At 37.7% G+C, this 27,115-nt stretch overlaps 2 protein-coding genes across 6 annotated transcripts in view; one reads left to right on the top strand and one right to left on the bottom strand.

Moving 5' to 3' along the window:
* The window catches only part of ZZZ3 (zinc finger ZZ-type containing 3), a 118,144-nt gene that overhangs the window by 17,724 nt on the left and 73,305 nt on the right, over positions 1–27,115 (bottom strand). The window lies entirely within an intron of this gene.
* Positions 8,776–9,536, top strand: LOC133041193 (anaphase-promoting complex subunit 15-like). Its single transcript, XM_061121625.1, has 2 exons — positions 8,776–8,780; positions 8,988–9,536. Exons 1-2 carry the CDS (start codon positions 8,776–8,778, stop codon positions 9,397–9,399), a joined length of 417 nt encoding a protein of 138 aa, XP_060977608.1. The 3' UTR covers positions 9,400–9,536.

Raw genomic sequence — 27,115 nt, 5'->3', positions numbered from 1 at the left:
ATCTTAAATTCTTAATTCTTAAACCTGAACAAGTACAGAAAATAAGAAAACAAGCATCTTGACTTTCAAGCAATCAGTCATTAAGAAACAGCTAAATTAGAAAAAAATTTAGCATCAGAAGGGATCACCACTTTCAGTCCCTCTGCTGTACCCTGTCAGAATAAGATATCTGTGGCAAATTTTCTTGACCAGAGTTACAGGAAACTTTCACATAATTCAGACATGATCTTAGTTGTCATGATTCTCATTTGTTTTCTGTTGATGTTTAGTCACTAAGTCACGTCCAATTCGTCTGCAACCCCATGGACTGTAGCCCACCGGCTCCTCTGTCCATGGGATTTCCCAGGCAAAGATACTGGTGTAGGTTGCCAATTTCTTCTCCAGGGGCTCTTTCCGACCCAGGGGTCAAATCTCGTGTATTCTGCTTGGCAGGCGGATTTTTTTACCACTGAGCCACCTGGGAAGCCCATTCTTTCTGTTATATCTCCATTCTAAAGGAATTTAACTTCTTTGTCAATTCTTATATATTAAACATTTTCACAGAAAAAAGGACTTACACAATATAAATTCCTTAATATTTCTTGAGTAAAAAGAAATATTTTTTACTTCCCTGCCTATAAATAGGTTAATATGAATTTTACCCACATAAACCTACTACCTGTTCATATTCTCCCCAACTCTCTCCCTCTGGTGTGCATTGTCCTGGCTCTCTGAGTAATGTCTGATTTCACATATGGATCACATATGGAAACACACTAGTCCAAAAAACCTTGAATGCGCGAATGTATTTTGCAAAAAGAACAAAGGACAAATTGCTCCAAGTTCACTTCAAAATAAGTTACTAGGTCTTTAAAATATTAGTGAAGCACCATTGTTCTTTATGACTTTGAATAAATTTCATTCTATTTCCCAACAGACTGTAAACTCCATAACGGCAACATATCTGAAAAGTCCACTGTTTCATTTATCCAGTTTGCAGCACACTTCCCAGCATACACATGTTCAGTAAACATTCTCTGAATGAACGAATGGATAGATGTTCTGTGCAATCAAAAGTATACTGAAACTTTAAAGTCCAGAAGTCAGCAAACAAGCAGAAATTTCAAAGGTAAAGCAAAGCAGTTTTGATGTCCACAACCAGGGCGTGACTGCAGTATAACAGTATCTATCAAAACACTTTTTCTGCCCCTACCTAAAATATATTCTTATTCTCAAGTCCTCTGTTAACTAATCCCTAATGAAATGTTTAATAATTAATATTAAAACTGTTAACACTGAAAGTAAGACTTATCTCAAGATAAGAGCTACTTCATTCAAATGTTAGAATTGAATCAGAAAGCAAGCGCTACATTAACAGTCACTCCTGGGGTAAGTTACAGAGGTTAAGTCTAAGCTCACTCTCACTCTGCCTTCGTTTGCTTTGAGGTACATGGAGTGCACAAACCTTGACTGTGCCGGTATTCTCTACCGGGCAGGCGCAGTCTCAGGGTGACTGCAGTGAGCTGAGTGCTAGACCTAACCTCTCTATTAATACCCTTAACTGTCCCACTTCACCCTCAGAACGTCTATCCCATTTAGCTGAATAACCAAAGACTTATCATGCAGGATACACTTCTGTATCATCAATAAAAAAATGGTTGAGTCTATTAAACTTGCAGCAAACTATTGCACGCAAGTAACAATTAATGAGGCACAAGTAAGAAGAGACTTATGGGAGAAAAAAAGCAGGAGCTTGAAAAAAGCACTGTAACAGTTACTGCAACTGAGAAGAAAGGTGTCTCTTTGAAGTTAATAACTTCTGACAATCTTTACTATATATAAATTATTCCACAATGATTGACTTAAAAAAATAATCCAACAGAGATGACAAAGTGTAACTCTTCACCCCCCTATTTTTTTTCTCTTTAATCAAGATTAAATGATTATCAAATTGAAAGGCCTAGTCCATACACTGGTAAAGATGTAAAAGTCCAAAATAAGTTAAAAGATTGTAAGAAAATACTGAATTTAATTCTTCCAGCCCAGCTAATTTGAACAATTTCCTAGAGTATTCAGAGGTTTTCCCAATAAGATTACCATATATATCCCTAAGCAGAAATGAAAGAGATAAAAAACTTGCATAGATATCTTTACCTATGGCTGATTCATGTTGATGTATGGCAGAAACCAACACAACATTGTAAAGCAATTATTCTTCAATTAAAAATTAAAAAATCAACAGAAAAAACCCACAAAACTTGCATGGTTTCCTATTGGTCCAGCAGTTAAGGATGCACCCTGCAATGCAGGTGACACGGTTTCAACCCCTGGTCAGGGAACCAAGACCCTACACATCCTGGGACAGCTAAGCCCTCATGCCGTAACTAGGTAATCTGTGTGATACAGCTGAAGATTTGACACATTCAAATAAGTAAGTGCAGTTTTCAAATCTGAAGAATAAAAATAAATTTCTTTGGAACTCCCCTGGTAGTCCAGTGGTTAGGACTCCACGCTTCACTGCACAGGGTGCAGGTTTACTCCCTGTGGGAGTAAAGAACTAAGACCCCATGTGATGCAAGGTACAACCAAAAAAATATATAAATAATAAATATTAAAATAAATTTCTTCAGTCTGAAAAGGCTGTATGTTACAATTTCAGTAATATTAAATTCTGTAAAAGGTAAAATTAAAGATAGTAAAGAGATCAGTAGTTCCCAGAAGTTCAGGGGAAGGAGGAGGGTTGAGTACATGACATACAGGGAATTTTTAATACCAGTGAAATTATTCTGCATGGTACTATAATGCTGGATTCATGACATGGATCTGCCAAAAGCGTGAAACTTGAAAGCATAAAGAACTTTAATGTATGCAAATTTTAAAAAAATCATTTAGTAGACTAGGGAACCCTAAGAAGGAATTCTCTGACACAAGGATCTAAGTATATTATACATGTATGAAACTACCTTACTGAAGGGGGTAGAAGGAAAAGATCCTGACTGAGGTAACTCTGGAAATGAGTAGGAACTGATCATAAGCAATATATTCTGCTTTACATAGCTATTTCCCAAGTAGCTATAATGAACAGTTCTAATACTGTGTACATATATAATGGAATACACAAATGAGTGGAGGATAACTAGGGTTTGCTATTGCTAGAATAGAAATTTACAGATAAACAAGGGGAGAAGCTAGAAGAATCCATGTGGTAATATAATTAATTAGGGATGGAATCAAAGTATAAACTTATGTTTAGCTTTATATACATGTACATAATTACATATAGAAGTATTTATAGATATGTGTATATATACAGATTACTGAATACACATGTATTTTCCTGCTCTGCCAGCTGAGACAGATAAATAAAATAATCAACAGCATCCAGCAGTGAGCATAAAGAACTCAAAAACTGACTTCTAATACTGCCTTCTGCAATAAAGGGAAATTGGGTTCCTTTGCAGAGAAGGCTGATTCTAGCACTGGGACACGAAATACACAAGATGAATCTGGAGTATTTTGAAGTGCCAAAAAAGCAAGAAAGTGTCTGTAAAGACAAATATATATAACAAAAGTACACCATCTTAATGGGACACAGGAGACAATAGAAAGGTTCCCTATGGCCAAAGCTGAAACAGTTTGAACAATAAAACAGTGATACTAAATTACACCCCAAAGTATTTATGAGTCTATACTTACACAAATAAATGACTAAAGGAAGAATGAGGGAGAGGGAGAGTGAGATGAAGAAGTGGGGGGTGGGGGGAGAGAAAGAAAAAAGGGAGGAAAAAAAAAATCTCCCATGTAGAAGGTTTCCAAATAATTTGTGGAGATGCTCTGCTCTCAAGGAGAGAGATCCATAACTTCCCACTCCTTAAGTGTGGGCTGTGCATAGTGACTTCTTTCCAAACAACAGAGTATGGAAGACAGAGAGTAACTTCACAGTGGAGAAACCTGACAAACTATACCTCAGCTAGGTGATCCAGGTCAACAACTGCAATCAATCATATTAACAGTATATCCCTTGGGAAAAGCTAAAATTGTCATTATATGCAGATGACATGATACTACATATAGAAAACCCTAAAGACTCTACACAAAAAGTACTAGAACTGATAAATAAATTCAACAAATTAGCACGATACAAGACTAACATACAGAAATCGGTTGCATTTCTTTACATTAGCAATGAAATATCAGAAAGGGAATGTAAACAAACAATCCCTTTTAAAATCGCATCAAAAATAAAATAATTAGGAATAAACCTGACCAAGAAGGTGAAAGATTTAAATTCTGAGAAGTTTTAAACATTAATAAACATCATAAACATTAATAAAGAAAATGGAAGATGATTCAAAAAAATGAAAAGATCCCATGTTCTTGGATTGGAAGAATTAATTGTTAAAATGGTCATACTACCCAAAGCACTCTACAGATTTAATGTGATCCCTATCAAATTACCAGTGATATTTTTTACAGGCCTAGAACAAATAATCCTAAAATTTCTATAGGACCAGGAAAGACCCAAAGCAACCCTAAGGAAAAAGAACAAAGCAGGAAGCATAACCCTCCCAGACTTCAGACAAAGCAAAGTACAAAAGCTACTTTGACTTTTGTACTTTGACTACAAAGCAAAGTAGTCAAAACAATGTGGCATTGGCATAAAAACAGAAATATGGATCAATGGAACAGAATAGAATCCAGAAATAAACTGATACATCTATGGTCAATTAATCTTTGACAAAGGAGCCAACAGTATACAATAGAGAAAGTCCCTTTAGCAAGTGGTATTGGGAAAGCTGAACAGCTGCAGGTAAATCAATGAAGTTAGAACACGCCCTCTCACCATACAAAAAATAAACTCAAAATGGCTTAAAGACTTAAATATAAGACATGACACCATAAAACACATAGAAGAGAACATATGTAAAACATTCTCTGGCATAAATGTTACCAATGTTTCCTCGGGTCAGTCTCCCAAGGCAATAGAAATAAAAACAAAAATAAACAAAGAAGACCTAGTCAACTTAAAAGTTTTTGCATAGCAAAGGAAACCATAAACAAAACAAAAGAACAATGGGAGAAAATATTTGCAAATGACAGGAATGACAAGGGCTTAATTTAAAAAAAATATACAAATTGCTCATAAAACTCAAGGACAAAAAACAACCAACCCAATAAAAAATTAGCAAAAAAGACGCAAATATTAATAGAAGACATACAGATAGCCAATAGACACATAAAAAGGTACTCAACATTGCTAATTATTAAAAAACACAAATCAATACTACAATGAGGCACCACCTCACACCTGCCAAAATGGCCATCATTAAACAAGTCCACAGATAACAAATGCTGAGAGGGTTTTGAGAAAAGGGAATCCTCCTACACCACTGGTAGGAACCAAAACTGGTGCAGCCTCCATGGAAAATAGTATGGAAGGTCCTCAAAAAACTATAGAGTTGCCATACGATCCTGCAATCCCATTCCTGGGCAAATATCCAGAGAAAACCACAGTTTGAAAGGATACATGCACCCCAATATAAACTGCAGTGCTGTTCACAATAGCCAAGACATGGAAACAAACTAAATGTCCATAGACAGATAAATGGATAAAGAAGATGTAGTACACACATATACAGTGGAATACTGTTCAATCATAAAAAAGAATAAAATAATGCCATTTTCTGCAACATGGACAGACCTAGAGATTATCATACTAACTGAATTAAGTCAGAAAGAGAAAGATAAATACTATACATCACTTACATGCAAAATCTAAAATATGACACAAATAAACCTATCTATAAAACAGAAACAGTCACAAACATACATAACAGACTTGTGGTTACCAAGAGGGAAAGAAAGTGGGGGAGGGATTGGGCATATGGGATTAACAGATATAAACTATTATACAGAGAATAAACAACAAATTCCTACTGTATAGCACAGGGAACTATAGCCAATATCCTGTGATAAACCATAATGGAAAAGAATAGGAAAAAGAACATACGTAAGTATAACTGAATCATTTTACCATAGAGTAGAAATTAACACAACATTGTAAATCAACTATACTTCAATAAAATAACACTAGTTTTAAAAAAATAGTGTATCTCTTGGTATGACATGACAAAAATGGCACTTCGTATCCGTGGTCTTCTTCCCAAAAATCCACAATCCCAAATCATGAGGAAAACATTAGATAAATTCCAATAGAGAGGTATCTATTAATACTTGACTGGTATCCCTCAAAACTGCCCAGGTTATCAACAAAGTCTGAGAAACTACCACAACAAGGAGATATAAAAAGTAAATGTTATAAGGTAACCTAATTGAGATTCTAGAACACAGAAAGGACATTAATTAAAAATTAAGGAACTCTGAATAAGGTATGAACTTTGGTTAATAATAATGGATTAATATTGATTCATTAATTGTAATAAATATATCATTCATATAAAATATTATTAATAGGGGAAAGTGGGTAGGGAGTGATGGGAACTCTGTAACATGCTCTTGATTTTACTGTAAATCTAAAATTGTTTTTTCAAAAAAAATCTTCTTACTAAGATAAGTTCTCAACTTCTCTATATCCATTATTCCTTTACTATCTTGGAAAAACAAAAGGGAAAGTATCTGAAATATGTATTTAAGATTCTACCACTTGAAATATTAGAATTTAAGAGATCCCATCCAATTGTTTTAAAATATTTTATGTTAGCAAATTGTCATTAATTCTGGTTAAACTTAACCATATAGAGCAATCATTTAATGGTTCGAGAACGTGCCAGTTTACAAATAAACTCAGCTGCTATCTCTGCTCAGTATGAGTATTTGTTGAAAATACCTTTTTAGGTTATTACCTTTATTCTGCTTAAGAGTAATCGCTAGAGTATTCCAAATGTAAGATCTTTGTCAAATAAATCTAATCTCTAGACCTACTACAGTTATTTAACTTAAGCTATTTATTTAACTCAAGCTATTGTATAAGCACAATTCTAGTCTTTTAATTTCAGTGCTTCAGCAGTGTGGTGATGTAAAATAAAGACCATGATGCCTGACCTAGCTACTACAAACTCTTAAAAAATACATTCTGATTAGGAGGCTGTAGGGAGGAAAAGGTTAAGAAAAATAGTTCCTTCAGTTGAGTAATGGTAGACCTTTAATGAAACAGTATTAGACCAACCTTAGTTATTTGCAACACAGTGGTTTGTAAAGTATATTTTTGAGTGGTAAAAGTTTTAATGCAGGTATATAAACATCACCATTAAAGAATTCAATTTATATAAAATTTTCAAGTCACAAGATGGAACAAAAACTTTTACTTCTCATACTGACACTGCTACCTTACAATCAATCTCATTATACTATTATTAATTTTACTCTTTGCTCAGCTATTGTTTGGAGAAGGCAATGGCAACCCACTCCAGTACTCTTGCCTGGAAAATCCCATGGACAGAGGAGCCTGGTAGGCTGCAGTCCATGGGGTCACCAAGAGCTGGACACGACAGAACGACTTCACTTTCACTTTTCACTTTCACGCATTGGAAAAGGAAATGGCAACCCACTCCAGTGTTCTTGCCTGGAGAATCCCAGGGACGGGGGAGCCTGGTGGGCTGCCATCTACGGGGTCGCACAGAGTCAGACACGACCGAAGCGACGCAGAAGCAGCAGCAGCAGCAGCTATTCGTTTCCTTCCTTGGAATTCTCATTTCATGAATATTTACTGAGTACATAACATATGTGATCAATCATATTTACCCTTGACCAAAAACCCTCTGAAAGGTATCACTGCCACTTTACAGATGACATAATCAAAACTTAGAAATACAGTTAGAAGATTCCTGCCACAAATCTCCTTCCATAAAGATTTATACAACCTAATTTATATGTAATATTGAGTTTAGATTTCACACACTAGGAAAATTAGCCTAAACCAAAAACATTATCCAAAGCCTAACATGAGGCCTTAATTTCCTGCTCAATTTTAAACATACAAGAATAGTAATAAAATTAGCCTATTTAACAACTCTTCCTTTTTCTACTCATCTGCTAGTGCAAATATTAATTTAGCAACAACAGAGAAGAAAGAAGAGCATCGGAGTTCTTTTTTTCTAATTAAATATATCATAAACAGAGTAAGCAGTGCTTTAACTAAAATGTCACTTACAATCAAAAAAGAGGTTTGACAGTCTCAAACAGTTGTAGAAAAATATTTGCCCCCTTCCCCAAAAGCCTTCATTGTATGTGTTCTCAATGAATAGGTAGCCCCTGAAAGAAGTCTGATTTCTGATGTATTTCAAAGGTTATTTCCTTTCACATTAAGGTTTCATCAAATATACTAAAGACACAGTCATTCTTTCAATGGTCTCTACAATAAAATTATCAGGTATCTCTTTTCTGAATCTATCTTAGTACCCGGAAACTGGCCTAGAGTGGATCTAGAATGGAGTCTACAATCTAATACTTAAAAAAAAAAACCACAAGCATGACATTTAAGCTATAATTTCCTTTTCTCTTATCATGTTTTGTTTTATTTGGATCTAATTTAAATAGAAGGCTTAAACAAGTTTCATATATATATTTCTATATTCTGATGCTAAAGTATGGTCTTTAACATCGTTTTTCTTAGTTTCAAATATTTGAAGCAGCAGCAAGATTTCACTCATTTATACATAAACTCATTCACCTATGGTGCCAAGAACTAAATTAAACACTCGGGATACGAAGAGCCTTTTCCTAACAGAGGTATCAGTCCAGAAGGGCAATACAAATAAGTAAACAGACAATTACAATATGGGGTAAGAAGTGACGTAAAGAGAAAGGCACACAATACAGGAAGGCTTTGAACAGAGATCTCTGAGGGTCACGAAAAGCTTCCCAAAATAAGTTCAACTGAGCCAGAAAGATGAATGGGAATTAGCTAAGAAATGGGGGTAGGAGCTCTTATACCTGGCCTGGATCTATTCCCCGCAAGCGTTCTGTGCCCAGCTTACCGTGTGACCTAGAGCCAATCGTTGCCTTTGCTGGGCCTCAGTTTTCCTTCTAGGAGCCAGGCCCACCTTGTTCCCCTCACTCTTCCCCCGTGTGACTGAGACACTGTGGTTTAATCTGGATGGACCCTGTGTGGAGGAGACAGAGCTGCAGCAGCAAGAACAGCAGCATCAGGCCTGGCTCCAGAGCATTGCAGAGAAAGACAACAACCTGGTACCTATTGGCAAGCCGGCCTCAGAGCACTATGACGACGAGAAAGAGGAAGATGAAGATGACGACGAGGATAGTGAAGAGGACTCAGAGGATGACGAGGACATGCAGGACATGGATGAGATGAATGACTACAATGAGTCACCTGATGATGGAGAGGTCAATGAGGTGGACATGGAAGGCAACGAACAGGATCAGGACCAGTGGATGATCTAGGTAGACAAGAAAGGGGGTCCAAGGATGGCCCTGGACCTCCTGTAGAACCAGCTGATCACCCACCCCCATGCCCCACCCCAGTGCCTGAATGCTCATCCTCGGGCACTTCCTCAGCTGCTGCCAGGACCTGATCTTGGTCCCTCCCAGGCCATCAGTATGCCCTTGAATCCCCAGGGCCTGAGCCCCGCCCCCTCCCTTCTAGCCAGCACCTCACCCCTTGTTTGTCAGATCTAGTCTCTAACTTTAATAAAGACACAGGACTGATTTATTTCAAAAAAAAGAAAAAGAAATGGGGGTAGGAGAGAAGTTCAAGGACTTTTCCAACCAAACAGAAGGAACATTATGCAGAAATCCTTCTAGCACCTAAGACCAAAAAAGAGGTTTGGTAAGACTAGGAGTGAAGAGAATTGAGGCTTGAGAAGAAAAATGAGATTAACCACACAGGGTTCTATAAAGTTAAGATTAAGCTTGATTTTAACTGCAATTAGGAAGCTCTAGAGGAGTTTTAAGATGAAGGAAAAAATGTTGCAGTTTACAAATACCATTCACATAAGAACAAGGAGAATGGATTAAAGTGAAAGAAGACTCTAGAGGAAGACCAATTTAATGAGCTTTTAGTGGTAATAAACCAGGGGAAAGGTAATGGGAATAAAGATAAAGGTAAGTAGGTAATTTGAGAGATGTATAAGATCGGTTTTATAGCACTGGTGCTGACTGTCTGTACAAAACTATTAAAAAAAAAAAGTTTCAAGAAGGAGGGTCAGTTAAGCCAACTTCTAATTAAAAAAAAAAAGTAAGGTAAAAAAGGCTGAGACATGTCCACTGGATTTCATACAAGGAAATCATTAGTAAGTCACTTCACTTGTGTGATGGGAGGTTGAAGCTAGACTTCAATACTTTAGGACTGACTGAATGCTGAACAAAACAGAAGTAGAAAATAGAATCAATTTTCTCAAGAAATTTAGCTGTGAAGGAGAAAAAGTAGTTGAAAGGTAGAGAAATGAAAAGATAATTTTCAAATCAAGAAAGACCTAAGCATGTTTAAATGCAGATGGGAAAAAGAAATGCCTTCAATCACTCATTTTGAGTGAAAAAGTACTGTTTTTCCTCCTCACCATCACCATCAGTTTCTACTAAAAATTCAATACTTCTTCTAATTCAGGCTTTCAACAACACGTGAATCATGTTTTTCCTCCTCACCATCATCAGTTTCTACTAAAACTTCAGTACTTCTTCTAATTCAGGCTTCAACAACACATGAACCATGAACTTCCAGATGTTCAAGATAGTTTTAGAAAAGGAAGAGGAACCAGAGATCAAATTGCCAACATCCGCTGGATCATCAAAAAAGCAAGAGAGTTCCAGAAAAACATCTATTTCTGCTTTACTGACTATGCCAAAGCCTTTGACTGTGTGGATAACAATAAACTCTGGAAAATTCTGAAAGAGATGGGAATACCAGACCACCTGACCTGCCTCTTGAGAAACCTGTATGCAGGTCATGAAGCTACAGTTAGAACTGGACATGGAACAACAGACTGGTTCCAAATAGGAAAAGGAGTACATCAAGGCTGTCACCATGCTTATTTAACTTATATGCAGAGCACATCATGAGAAACACTGGGCTGGATGAAGCACAAACTGGAGTCAAGATTGTTGAGAGAAATATCAATAACCTCAGATATGCAGATGACACCACCCTTATGGCAGAGAGTGAAGAGGAAATAAAAAGCCTCTTGATGAAAGTGAAAGAGGAGAGTGAAAAAGTTAGCTTAAAGTTCAACATTCAGAAAACTATGATCATGGCATCCAGTCCCATCACTTCATGGGAAATAGATGGGGAAACAGTGGAAACAGTCACAGACTTTATTTTTGGGCTTCAAAATTACTGCAGATGGTAACTGCAGCCATGAAATTAAAAGATGCTTACTCTTTGGAAGGAAAGTTATGACCAACCTAGACAGCATATTAAAAAGCAGAGACGTTATTTTGCCAACAAAGGTCCGTCTAGTCAAGGCTATGGTTTTTCCAGTAGTCGTGTATGGATGTAAGAGTTGGACTGTGAAGAAAGCTGAGCACTGAAGAACTGACACTTTTGAACTGTGGTGTTGGAGAAGACTCCTGAGAGTCCCGTGGACAGCAAGGAGATTCAACTAGTCCATCCTAAAGGAAATCAGTCCTGAATATCCATTGGAAGGACTGATGTTGAAGCTGAAACTCCAATACTTTGGCCACCTGATGCAAAGAGCTGACTCATTGGAAAAGACCCTGATGCTGGGAAAGACTGAAGGCGGGAGGAGAAGGGGACGACAGAAGGTGAGATGGCTGGATGGCATCACTGACTCAATGGACATGAGTTTGAGTAAATTCCCAGAGTTGGTGATGGACAGGGAGGCCTGGTGTACTGCAGTCCACGGGGTTGCAAAGAGTCGGATACGACTGAGCGAACTGAACTGAACTGAAGATACTACGTTATCCCTTTACAACCACTGACAGCCCTATATGTATTAGTACTCTCTTCCTGTAGGTGAGGAAACAAAAAGGGGGTTAAGTAACTTGCAAGTTGCTTAGGCAACTACTTGCCCAACTACTTCAAGTAGTGGACTTGAACTCAGCTGAACCTCTCTGATTCCCACGAGCATAATAAGGACACTATCCACTCACTAATGAAAGATGGATACAGATGCAGTAAGTATGTGACAAGATGTTGACTGAGAAAACCTATGAAATAGAAAACCAGGTCATAGGTGGATTGAGGGACTAGCAGCTTAGTCAGAATAAAAAAGATTTTTAAAAGTCACGAAGAAAAGCTGATTAGGGAAACATGGAAGGTACATGGCACCTGAGAGGCCCTCAACTGTAACTGGAAACCACAAACTTAGAGAGGTACCAGTATGCAGAAGTATGTGACTTTTCTTCAGTAGGAACAAAGGAAAGGCAATGGAAGAGGGGAGGGAAAATGTTGGCAAGAAAACTATGCAGTTAAAGATCAGGGAATCCAAGCCAGATAAGAAAAGGAAGCAAGGATAGATCACAGCAAATATAGAAAATGTAGAGTTACTAAAGGAGCAAGAAACTTTTTGCATTCTTATATGTATTTATATGCCAATTATCATCACTCAATCTATTCAGGACCAGTTATTGGGGGAGGAAAACAAAAGGTAAGCCATATACAAATACACTGGAATCACATCTCAATTACTGTGACAAAGCAACAGTTTCATAAAAATTCATGAGATATTAAATAATTGAGACATTGCAGACGTAAGAACAGTGTCACTAAAGTATAACTGGGATGGAAATGTGTAGTGGCTTGAAATGTGTCTCCCTGAGATATACCATGATCCTGGATTGGAAGAATCAATACCGTGAAAATGACTATACTACCCAAAGCAATCTGCAGAGTCGATGCAATCCTGATCAAATTGTCAATGGCATTTTTCACAGAACTAGAGCAAAAACTTTCACAATTTGTATGGAAACAAAAAAAGACTCCAAATAGCCAAAGCAATCTTTAGAAAGAAGAATGCATTTGGAGGAATCAACCTTCCTGACTTCAGACTATACTATAAGACTACAGTCATCAAGACAATATGGTACTGGCATAAAAACAGAAATGCAAGCCAGAGAAACAAGATAAAAAGCCCAGAGATAAACCCATGCACCTTTGGATATCTTATCTTTGACAAAGGCAGCAAGAATATACAATGGAGAAAAGATACCTTCTTCAATAAGTGGTGCTGGGAAAACTGGACAGCTAAGTGTAAAAGAATGAAATTAGAACCCTTCCTAACACCATATACAAAAATAAACTCGAAATGGGTTAAAGATCTAAAGACCAGAAACTATAAAACTCTTAAGAGGAAAACATAGGCAGAACACTCTATGACATAAATTGCAGCAAGATCCTTTATGATCCACTTCCTAGAATAATGGAAACAAAAGCAAAAATACACAAATGGGACCTAATCAAACTTAAAAGCTTTTGCATAGCAAAGAAAATCACACACAAGATGAAAAGACAACCCTCAGAATGGGAGAAAATAACAGCAAATGAAGCAACTGACACAAAGGATTCACTTCCAAAATATGCACGTATTGGACGTAGCTCATGCAGCTCGGTATAAGGAAAACAAACAACCCAATCAAAAAATGGGCAGGAGACCTAAATAGCCATATATCCAAAGGAGACATAAAGATGGCCAAGCGGCTCATGAAAACATGTTTGACATTGCTGATTATAAGCAAAATGCAAGTCAAAACTACAAGGAAATACCATCTCACACCACTTAGGATGGCCATCATCAAAAAATCTACAAACAATAAATGCTGAAGAGGATATGGAGAAAAGGGAACCCTCTTGCACAGTTGATGAGAATGTAAGTTGATGCAGCCAGTATGGAGATTTCTTAAAAAACGATGAATAAAACTACCCCATGACCTAGCAATTCCAATCCTGGGCATTTACCCTGGGAAAACCATAACTGAAAAAGAAATATATACCTCAATGTTCCCTGCAGCTCTATTTACATTAGCTAGGACACAGAGGCAACCTAGATTTCCATCAATAGATGAATGGATAAAGAAGTTATGATACACATATCAAAATGGACTATTATTAAGCCATAAAAAGGAACAAACCTGAGTCAGTTCTAGCGAGGTGAATGAACCCAGAGCCTGTTATACAGAGTGCAGTAAAAAAGAGAAAAACAAATATTGTATAATAATGCATACACACACACATATAATCTAGAAAAATAGTACTGATGAACCTATTTGCAGATTAGGAATAAAGATGCAGACACAGAGAACAGACTTCTGGACACAGGGGGAGAAGGAGAAAGTGGGACGAATTGAGAGAGTAGCACTGAAACATATACATTACCATACGTAAACAGATAGTGGGAAGCCACGGTACAACACAGGCAGCTTAACAAGGTGCTCTGTAACAACCTAAAGGGTGGGATGGGTAGGGTGTGAGAGAGTTTCAAGAGGGAGGGGACATAATGTATACTTATGGCTGATTCATGTTGTTGTATGGCAGCAACCAAATACAACACTGTAAAGCAATTATCCTCCAATTAAAAAAAAATTTTTAAAGTGTCTCCCAGAACTACTGTATATACATACATATACATATACACACACACACACATATATATATATAAAGGATAACTAATAAGGGTCTACTGTATAGCACAGGGAACTCTACTCAATACTCTGTAATGGTCTATATAGGAAAAGAATCTTTTGGATATATATATATACACACATATATGCTTGCATATATATATATGTATAACTAAATCACTCTGCTATACACCTGAAGTGAAAACAACACTGCAAATTAACTATACTCCAATAAAAAATTTTAATGAATACATTAGATAAATAAAAATGTCTCTACAAACTCCTCCAGGAAAGACACCAACTCTTACCCATCCTTTACATATATGGTATCTAAGACTATGCCAAGCTTACAGGAAGCACTCAATAGAATGCATGTTCACTGACTGATAAAATTAACTTTAAAGAATCCACAGCTGTGAATCAATCATTGCAATATACCGTATCAACAAATTGAAGAATAAAAACCATATGATCATCTCAATACACAGAAAACACTTCTGACAAAATTCAAAACCCATTTAAGATTTTTTAAAAAACTCCCCCAAAAAATGGCATAGAAGGAACATACCTCAACATAATAAAGGCCACATATGACAAACGTACAGCTAACATCATACTCAGTGGTGAAAAGTTGAAAGTATTTCCTCTAAGCTCAGGAATAAGACAAGGGTGCCTGCTCTCATCACTTTTTATTCAAAATAATTTTGGAAGCCCTAGCCACTGCAATCAGAAGGGAAAAAGAAATTTTAAAAGTCCAAATTGGAAAAGAATTAAAACTGTCCCTGTAGAGGATATGATACTGCATATAGAAAGCCATAAAGATGCTACACAAAAACTACTAGAGCTCATCAGTGAATTCAGTCAAGTTGCAGGATATAAAATTAATACACTGTTGCATTTCTATACACTACCAAACAAAAGATCAGGAAAACAAACTAAAGAAACAATCCCAGGACTTCCTAGGTGGTCCAGTGGTTAAGAATCCACCTGCCAAACCAATGGATCCCACTAGCAACTAAGCATGCAAACCCTAGAGCCTGTGCTACCCAACAAGTGAAGCAACCACAATGAGAAAAAAGCCTGCACCCCACAACTAAAGAGTAGCCCCTACTTGTTGCAACTAGAGAAAGCCCACAAACAGCAACAGTCATCCAGTGCAGCCAATAAATAAATACATTTTCAAAAAAGAAACAATCCCATTTACCATCACATAAAAAAAAGAATAAAAAAGCTAGGAATAAACCTACCTAATGAGATAAAGTGAAAGTGAAAGTCACTCAGTCGTGTCTGACTCTTTGCAACCCCAAGGACTATACAGTCCAACAGAATTCTCCAGGAGGTCTTCCCAACCCAGCAATCGAACCCAGGTCTCCTGCACTGCAGGTGGATTCTTTACCAGCTGAGCCACAAGGGAAGCCCAATGAGACAAAAGACCTGCACAGTAAGTTCCCTACATACAAACCTTCAAGTTGCAAACTTTCAAAGATGCGAATAGCATTTGAATGTCCAATTCACATGTCTAGCATACACTGTCACGTGTGTGATCCTCTACAAGTGATTATGTTTTTCTGTACTTTACTGTATAGTACTGTATACGGTACATTAGTACAGTATCTATTTCAAGTCCAGGTTGTCTGAAAGCAAGTCTAAAAGCAGCAGTGCTGTACCTGTTAATACTAAGAAGTAACAAGAAATTACAGTAGAAAAAAAAAGGTGAAAATAACTGAGTGGAGCAAAATGAAAAGATGGTAGGTGGTCCCTCATTGTTTCCTTTTTATAATTTTATTCATTCATGGTTGTGCTGGGTCTTCACTGGTGTGTAAGGGCTTTCTCTAGTTGTCAAGAGCGAGGGTTAGTATCTCTGTTGCGGGCCCTGGAGCACACAGATTTCAGTAGTTGTGGCATACGGACTTGGTTGCTCTACAGCATGTAGAATCTTCCTGGACCAGGGATCAAACCCATGTCCTCTGCACTGGCCAGTGGATTCTTATCCACTGTGCCACCTGGGAAGGCCAAGGTCCCTCATTCTTATACTGTACCATACAGCCAACTGTGTTAGTTGGGAACATACGCTAACTTTGTTGAAGGGAACTCGTTTGTATGTAGGGGACTTACTGTACTCTGAAGACTATAAGACATGATGAAACAAATCAACATTGACACAAACTTATGGAAATATATACCAAGTTCTTGGACTGGAAGAATCAACAGTTAAAATGACTATATTACTCAAGGCCATCCACAGATGCAAAGCAATTCTTATCAAACTATTAATGGTGTTAACGGTGTTTTTCACAGAACTAGAACAGAGAAATCTTAATATTTGTACATAGACATAAAAGACCCTGAAAAGCCAAAGCAATCTTGAGAAAGAAAAACAGAGCGAGAAGAATCAGACTCCCCGACTTCAGTCTCTAAAACGATAATCATAAAAACAGTATCATACGGGCACAAAAACAGAAATACAGATCGACAGAACAGGACACAAAGTCCAGGAATAATCCCACACATCTATGGTCAATTAATATATGACACAGGAGGGAAGACCATACAATGAAGAGAAGACAGTCTCTTCAATAAATGGTGTGGGAAAACTGGACAGCTACATGTAAATGAAAGAAATCAGAACACTGTTTAGGGATTTCCCTAATGGTCCAGCGGTTGAGAATCCGCCTGCCAATGCAGAGGACATGAGTTGGATTCCTGGTCTCTTGAGTATTCCACATGCTGCAGGGCAACTAAGTCCATGCATCGCACTTACTGACCCCATGTGCTCTAGAGCCTGTGCTCTGCAACAAGAGAAGCCACCGCAATGAGAAACCTTCACACTGCAATGAACAGTGGCCCCCACTCAACGCAACTGGACAAAGTCCGTGACAAGCAACGAAGACCCAGCACACCCATGAATAAAATAAATTTAAAAAAATAATTAACATTCTTTAAAAAATGTTTAAAGAATGTTAACATTCTTTTAAAAATGTTTAAACATTCTTTAACACCATACACAAAAAATAAACCCAAAATGGATTGACGACCTAAACATAAGACTGGATACTATAAAACTCTTTGAGGAGAACATAGGCGGACCATTCTTTGACATAAATCAGAACAATTTTTCAAACCATCTCCCATAGTAATGGAAATACAAATAAAAATAAACAAGTGGGATCTAATTAAACTCAAAAGTTTCTCCACAGCAAAGACAACCATGAACAAGATGAGAAGACAACCAACAGCATAAGATAAAATATTTGGAAACAACGCAACTGACAAGGATTAATCTACAAAATTTACCAACAACTTATGTGGCTCAACAACAACAACAAAAAAAAACAAACAACCAGGGGTTTTCCTGGTGGCTCAGTGGTAAAGAATCCACCTGTCAATGCAGGAGACATGGGTTTGATCCCTGATTCAGGAAGATCCCACATGCTGCAAGCAACTAAGCCGATGTACCACAACTCCTGAGCCTGTACTCCAGAGGCTGGGAGCCGCAACTATGAGCCCATGTGCCCCAGCTACTAACGTCTGCTCGCCCTCGAGCCTGACCTCTGCAATAAGTGAAGCCACTGCACTGAGAAGCCCAAGCACTGCATCCAGAGTGTAGCTCCTGTTGCCATGCAGCAATGAAGACCCAGCACAGTCAAAACTAAACAAACAACCCAATCAAAAAATGAGCAGAAGACTTAAACAGACGCTTCTCCAAAAAAGGTAGACAGATGGCCAACAGGCTCATGAAAAGATGCTCAACACAGCTAATTATCAGAGAAACACAAATCAATACTACAATTATATATTACCTCACACCAGCCAGAATGGCCATAATAAAACAAACAAAAAATCTACAAACAATAAATGCTGGAGAGGGTATGGAGAAAAGGGAACTATCCTACACTGTTAATGCGAATATAAATTTTGGTATAGCCACTATGGAGATCAGTATGGAGGTTACTTCAAAAACTAAAAAGAGAGCTACCATTTGACCCAGCAATTTCACCCTTGGGCATATACCAGGAGAAAACTCTAATTCAAAAAGATACATGCACCCCAATGTTCACTGAAGTACTATTTACAATAGCCAATATATGGAAGCAATCTAAATGTCTACTGACGAATGGATAAGGAAAAAGTGGTACATATACACAATGGAATATTACTCAGCCATTAAAAAGAAAGAAGTAATCCCATTTGCAGCAACATTGATGGACCTGGAAATTATCATACTAAGTGAACTAAGTCAGAGAAAGACAAATATTATATACTATTGTTTATATGCAGAATCTAAAAAAAAGATACAAATGAACATTTATTTACAAAATAGAAAGAGACTCACAGATTTAGAGAATGAACTTCCTGATCTAGGGCAGATGGGCAGAAGAATAGAAGACCCAACACAGTCAAAACGAAGCAAACCACCCAATCAAATAACAGGCAGAAAACCTGAACAGAATCTCTATTTAGACAATGTATATTGATATGTACATGCTTATATTTAAAACAGGTAACCAACAAGGACCTACTGTATGGCACACGGAACTCTGTTCAATACTCTTTAGAAGCCTAAATAGGAGTAGAACTTGAAAAAGAACAGATACGTGTATAACTGGATCACTCTGCTGTACACCTGAAGCTAACATAACACTGTTAATCAAACACTCGACTGGGAAAAAAAGGATCTGTAATTCTGAAGCACCAATTTTAAGCAAAGGTAATCATCCCAGCACTGAAGAATTATGAGCCCTAAATCACAATGCCAGTGACCAACTGGGATTCCATCTACACTTAATTGAGAACATTTAATACATCAAAATTAATATATATCATACACAGTCATTTATTTTTACATGATTTACAAGCATAATTAACAAGCTCCTGTGAGTTTTTCCACCCCATCTTTAAGATAGTTTTAAATTAACTAGCTAAACCTGGGACTCTGAACATGGCAGATAAAAATTACTATGTCCAGAAAACAAGGAATAATAACTTCTTAAAACTAGAACCATCTATTTCTTAAGGAGCCTACCAATTCAAGTTTCAGCTGGTTATTAAGATATCTGCTGTTCTTGTCCTTTAGTAGCTAAGTCATGTCCAACTCTTTTTGTGAATCCATGGACTGCCAGGTTCCTCTGTCCATAGGATATCCCAGGCAAGAATACTGGAGTGGGTTGCTATTTCCTTCTCCAGGGGATGTTCCTGACCCGGGGATGGAACCCATGTCTCCTGCATTAGCCGACAGATTCTTTACCACTGAGCCACCACGGAAGTCCTTTAAGACATTAGAAAATCATATTTATAAGAATAATGTCTATTTTTATCATAACAAATCCATATAATTTGAGTTTTCATTTTTGTTGTGGTTATTCAAATGGTACTGCATATTACCTGAAGTCTTCTAGAAAACTGAAAAGATTTCAATCGTTTCCTAGAATTAAAAAAAAAAATGATGGAAGATGTTCTCAAGGATGTATCCATTTTCAGTAAATGAATATTAACACAACTGAAGTCAGAAGGAAACTGTATCTGATCACTTACACATGTTACTCTTCAAAATATATGGCCAAATAAAAATATGATCAGAGTGTAAAATAATACCACAAAACCACTTCTCACATTTAATTTGCACTGGCCCTTTAAAATTCTAGGCATATTCCTGAGTAGCTCAAAGGGTAAAGAGTCTGCCTGCAATGTGGGAGACCTGGGTTTGATCCCTGGGTTGGAAAGATGCCTGGAGAAGGGCATGGCAACCCACTCCAGCATTCTTGCCTGGAGAATTCCACGGGCAGAGGAGTGTGGCATGCTACAGACTGTGGGGTCCCAGAGTTGGACATGACTGAGCAACTTTCACTTTTATAATCCTATACTGCCTGTCATCTAATGGCTTAATAACAATGTAAGACTCTTTTACTACCATTGTAGATTATAATGAAAGGGAAAGTCACGTCTGACTCTTTGCGACCCCGGGGACTGTAACCTGCCAGTCTCCTCTGTCCATGGAATTCTCCAGACAATTCTACTAGAGCAGGTAGCTGTTCCCTCCTTCAGGGGATCTTCCCAACCTAGGGATCGAACTAGGTCTCCCACATTGCAGGCAAATTCTTTACCATCTGAACCACCAGGGAAGCCCATAGTTTATAATAGTTATGTTTAGTAAGTATCAGAAAACATCTTGATAGATGCCAAATTACAGATTAACACTCACTTTTAAGGGTCAAAAAAGAAAAAAAGGAAAATACATGCTGTAAGTTTAAAAACTTTTCCCCTAAAAATAAATTTTTAATTAAATGTTTGAATTAAAAATCCAATCTGAAATTTGTTTTAATTTTATTCATTTATTTATTTATGGCTGCACTGGGTCTTCGTTGCTACACACGGGCTTTCTCTAGTTGTGGCAAGCAGGGGCCACTCTTCATTGCAGTGCACTGGCTTCTCATTATGGTGGCTTCCCTGTCACAGACCACGAGCGCTAGGTGCGTGGGCTTCAGAAGCTGCAGCACGCAGGCTCAGTAGTTGTTGGGCTTAGCGGCCCCTTGGCATGTGGGATCTTACTGGACCAGGGATTGAACCATGTCCTCTGTATTGGCAGGCAGATTCTTAACCATTGAGCCACCAGGGAAGTCCTGAAATTTCTCTTTTTTGAGTTCAATCATTAAAAAAAAAAAAATTAGCTGGGAATCCCCTAGTGGTCCGGTGGTTAGGACTCAGCATTTTCACAGTCATGGGCTCAGGTTCGATCTCAGGTCAATAAAAAAAGACCTTGGAAGTCACAGGTGGCAAAAAAAAAATTAGTATTAAAATTTTTAGATGGGTTCTAAAACTACTCTGTGTACAGCAATGATTTCCAAATCTGGTTGACTATAAGAATCATTTGAAGAGCTTTTCTTAAAAGGAGGCAGTGGGGAAGGTAGGGGGTGAGGGGTGACTAAATGAGAATCTCTACAGCAAGGCTAGGCATTCACATATTTTTTAAAATATCTTAAGTAATTCTAGTGTGCAGTGCTATTTGAGAACTGCATCAATCCTAAAAATAAAGATTCATTAAGAATTATCAATATTAAAAAAGAAATCACTATTCACAATTGAGATGAATAAAATAAGCAATACGTGAACCATGAACTTCCAGATGTTCAAGCTGGTTTTAGAAAAGGAAGAGGAACCAGAGATCAAATTGCCAACATCCGCTGGATCATCAAAAAAGCAAGAGAGTTCCAGAAAAACATCTATTTCTGCTTTACTGACTATGCCAAAGCCTTTGACTGTGTGGATCACAATAAACTCTGGAAAATTCTGAAAGAGATAGGCATACCAGACCACCTGACCTGCCTCTTGAGAAACCTGTATGCAGGTCAGGAAGTAACAGTTAGAACTGGACATGAAACAACAGACTGGTTCCAAACAGGAAAAGGAGTATGTCAAGGCTATATATTGTCACCATGCTTACTTAACTTATATGCAGAGCACATCATGAGAAACACTGGACTGGATGAAGCACAAGCTGGAATCAAGATTGCCAGGAGAAATATCAATAACCTCAGATATGCAGATGACATCACCCTTATGGCAGAAAGTGAAGAAGAACTAAAGAGCATCCTGATGAAAGTGAAAGAAAAGAGTGAAAAGGTTGGCTTAAAGCTCAACATTCAGAAAACTAAGATCATGGCATCCAGTCCTATCACTTCATGGGAAATAGATGGGGAAACAGTAGAAACAGTGGTTGACTTTATTTTTCTGGGCTCCAAAATCACCACAGATGGTGACTGCAGCCATGAAATTAAAGGATGCTTACTCCTTGGAAGGAAAGTTATGACCAACCTAGACAGCATACTAAAAAGCAGAGACATTACTTTGCCAACAAAGGTCCATCTAGTCAACGCTATGGTTTTTCCAGTGGTCATGTATGGATGTGAGAGTTGGACCATAAAGAAAGCTGAGCACCAAAGAATTGATGATTTTGAACTGTGGTGTTGGAGAAGACTCTTGAGAGTCCCTTGGACTGCAAGGAAATTCAACCAGTCCATCCTACAGGAGGTCAGTCCTGCGAGTTCATTGGAAGGATTGATGTTGAAGCTGAAACTCCAATACTTTGGCCACCTGATGCAAAGAGCTGACTCATTGGAAAAGGCCCTGATGCTGGGAAAGATTGAGAGCAGGAAAAAAAAAAAAAAAAAAAGATTGAGAGCAGGAGGAAAAGGGGACGACAGAGGATGAGATAGTTTGGATGGCATCACCGACTCAATGGACATGGGTTTGGGTGGACTCCGGGCATTGGTGATAGACAGGGAGGCCTGGCATCCTGCAGTTCATGGGGTCGCAAAGAGTTGGACACGACTGAGCGACTGAACCAAAAATAACTTAACAATTAAGCAGCAAGGACAATGTATAACTGCAATATATTTATAGAAGTTATTTATGGGCTAGAGACTGTCATACTAAGTGAAGTAAGTCAGATACAGAAAGACAAGTATCATATGATATCCCTTATATAAATGTGGAATCTTAAAAAAAAAAAAAAATAGGGGCCTTCTCTATTGGTCCACTGGATAAGACTCTGAGCTTATAATGCAGGGGGCCAGAGTTCAACCCCTGGTCAGGGAACTAGATCCCACATGCCACCAAGACTTGGTGCAGTCAAATAAATAATAAAAGGGTACAAATGAACTTATTTTTAAAACAGAAGTAGAGTTACAGATGTAGAAAACAAACTTACAGTTACCAGGAGATGGGAGGGAGGGGAAAAGCAGAAGACTGGGACTGACATATATATACTACTATATACAACAGAGACAACTAATAAGGCCTTGGTGTACAGCACAGGAAACTCTGCTCAATACTCTAATGGCCTATATGAAGAATTTTAAAAGAGTAGATATATGAGTATATAACTGATTCATTTTGCTGTACACCTGAAACTAACCCAACATTATAAATCAATTATACACCAATTTATTTTTTAAAATTATTTCTGAGCTCAATTAAGTCTTTACATATCAAGAAAGCAAATTTAGGCAGTGTCATGTACTAGAAGTAGTATTTCTAGTAAACTATACGAGAACAGACAATTCACCAGTCCCTTATGTTCTACACCCATTCCCTGGATCTCTGACCTTGCTGTTTGCTTTTGAATGCAAATATGCTTGAATTGAGGCGTACCACATCTCAAAAACTTTTAATAAGCATTTGATAGTATCAGCCCTCAGGCTTCCCTGGTGGCTCAATGGTAAATAACCTGCCTACCAATGGAGGAGACTGGATAGGTCCCTGGGTCCCGATGTTCCCCTGGAGAAGAAAATGATTCCAGTATTCTTGCCTGGGAAATGCTACGGACAGAGGAGCCTGGCGGGCTAAGGTCCAAGAGGGTCACAGACTATAGTCCATGAGTTCACAAAGAGCCAGACAGGATTTAGCAAATAAACAACAATAAGTATTAGCCCTCACTCCCCTTAAGCTTCGACACATTCTTATGCTTATGCTGTTTCTGGTTAAAAAAAAAAATTAAAGAATACCTGTCCTTATAGCTCAGCTCCCTTCTCTATTTAAATTACACACACACACAATATTTTTTAAGATGGAAAATTTTTCACCTACATGGCTCTGATTGAAAAAAATCCTAAAGGCAAAAATACAATCTTGTTAGAAAATATTAGCCTGTATATTAAAAACAGAAATACCATTTATTTTTCTTAGCTAAGGGAAAAAAGAAAATTATCCATGCCAAGAAAACCAGTATTTTCAGAGTGCGCCCTTATATAAAGTATTTAAAGTTTCTGACAATCTTTACTTTCATCACTTCTTTGGGTTATAGTTGGTACATTTTACCTTCATCAATAAATGATTAAAACATCATCTAGCTGCTGTTAACTTACTGGTCTAAATTACATAATCCCTTATAAGAGTATTCTGCTTAGATCTCTGAAGAAATCTGAGTGTAACTGATAGTTCTCTTAAATAGGTATTTGTTTTCACTTGATTTGGCTGAATTATACTTACAAGTGTGAAGACCAGGTCTTAAACAATGCAATAAATACCTTGATATCATTTGACTCAAGAGGAAGAAAACTCCTTACTGACCACTGCTATTCCTCCTACTTCCTCTTGGGAAGGGGGTTGCTGGAGGGGGGTGGGTACTTTTTAAAAATGTAAATCCTGCGTCTAAGCTATAATTTTTTTTTAACTTTATTTTTTGGCCACCCCATGCAGTATGCAGGATCCTAGTTCCCTGACCAGGGATAGAATCCATGTCCTCTGCATTAGGAGCTCAAAGTCTTAACCAATGGACCACCAGGGAAGCACTTGTCTGTTATTATTTTTTCTTAGTATATGTATGGGTGGGCAGAGATTAAGGAAACACAGTGGTTCATCTATAGCATTGCTCTTCAAATATGAGCAAGAGAAAATAGTGTAAAGAAACTTTTAAAAGGAGGAAATGACGTAAAATTGTTTATTAGAATAAAACAGACTCCCAGCCAAGAACCCTTCTCTTTCCTCCTGACCTCCCCCATTTCTTGCCATACTTTCTGACTCCACATAAACATATGCCAAGAGTGCTATTTCTGATATACCAAAGAAAGTATAGCCTATATACTCAATGGCTTACTTCTATACTTAAGTCACACTAAAATTTTAAAAACTTTTCTAGGACCTTTACACGTTACAATGCATTTTTAACATATTAAAATTTTCAAAGAGCTTTTAAGACGAAATACCACAACTGAACAAATACAAAAGCAGCAGTTAAATCTGCAGCGCTGACTCTGATTATAGTCTGCATGACACCCTTCTAAAAATACATAGCAAGCTCTACCAGAAAATTATTTAAAAAAGGTATAATTAGGGAATTTGGGAATGACATGTACACTCTGCTAGATTTAAAATGGATAACCAAGAGAACCTACCATATAGCATAGGGAACTCTGCTCAATCTTATGTGGCAGCCTGGACAGGAGACGAGTTTGGGAGAGAATGGGTATATGCATATATATGGCGGAGTCCCTTTGCCGTCTACCTAAAACTATCACATCATTGTTAATCAGCTACACTCCAATATAAAAGAAAAGGTTAAAAAAAAAAAGCCTACATTGGAGAAGGCATGGAGAAAAGGGAACCTTCCTACACAGTTGGTGGAAAAGTGAATTGGTGCAGGCACTATGGAAAACTACATGGAGGTTCCTTTTAGTTTTAGAAAGCTAAAAGAATGTGACAATATGATCCAGCAATCTCACTCCTGGGCATATACTCAGACAAAACTAAAGATTCAAAAGATATACGCACCCCTTATGTTCATAGCAATAATCACAAGAGCCAAGACATGAAAACCTAAGTTTCCATCAACAGATGAATGGATAAAGATGTGGTGTATACATACAATGAAATATTACTCAACCATTAAAAAACCCAAAATAATGCCATTTGCAGCAACATAGATACAACTAGAGATTATCATACTAAGTGAATAATTCAGAATGATAAAGACAAATAACATATGATATCACTTATATGTGGCATCTAAACTATGACACAAATGAACCTATCTATGAAACACAAAGTCAGGAACATAGCAAATAGACTGGTGGTTGCCAAGTGGGAGGGAGGCAGGGAAGGGTAGGAGTGGGAGTTTGGATCACCAGATGCAAACTGGTATATATAGCATGGATAAATAACAAGGTCTTACTGTATAGCCCAGGGAATTATATTTAATATCCTGTGACAAACCATAATGAAAAAAACTATGGAAAAGAATGCACGTGTGTGTGTGTGTGTGTATAATTCAGTCAACACTTCCCTGTACAGCAGGAATTGACACAACAGTGTACTAGGCTGGTGCATAAGTAACTGTGGCTTTTGCACTGTTGAAATATGCCATTTGGCATTAGAATACATTATAAATAAACGTGGTTATGTTATACGTCATTTTAATGTGCATTTCTCACTTTATTTTTTTGGTAATAACATTACTTGGTGTTTATTTTTTATTTTAGACTAGGGAAATTATGTTAGACAAAAAGCAAATTCGAACAACTTTCTTATTTGAGCTCAAAATGGGTCGTAAAGCAGCAGAGACAACTCATAACATCAACAACACACTGGCCCAGGAACTGCTAACGAACACACAGTGCAGTGGTGGTTCAAGAAGTTTTGCAAGGGAGACAAGAGCTTTGAAGATGAGGAATTTAGTGACCAACCTTCAGAAACTGACAATGACCAACTGAGAGCCATCACCGAACCTGATCCTCTTACAGCTACATGAGAAGTTGCCAAAGAACTTAACCTCAACTTTTCTATGGTTATTCAGCATTTGAAGCAAATAGGAAAGGTGAAAAAACTCAGTAACTGAGTGCCTCATGAGTTAACCACAAATCAAAAAAATTGTCCTTTTTGGGATGTTTCGAGAGAACAGCATCGAAACATGTATATTACCTACAGTGAAACAGATCACCAGCCCAGGTTGGATGCATGAAACAAGTGCTCGGGCCTAGTGCACTGGGAAGACCCAGAGGGATCAGGTAGAGAGGGAGGTGGGAAGGCGGATCGGGATGGGGAACACATGTAAATCCATGGCTGATTCATGTCAATGTATGACAAAACCCACTAC

Source organism: Dama dama, chromosome 20 (genome assembly GCF_033118175.1).
Source record: "Dama dama isolate Ldn47 chromosome 20, ASM3311817v1, whole genome shotgun sequence".
Classification (NCBI taxonomy): Eukaryota; Metazoa; Chordata; class Mammalia; order Artiodactyla; family Cervidae; genus Dama; species Dama dama.
Note: the sequence above shows the minus strand (reverse complement) of the source record. Positions and strands in the feature narration are given on the sequence as shown.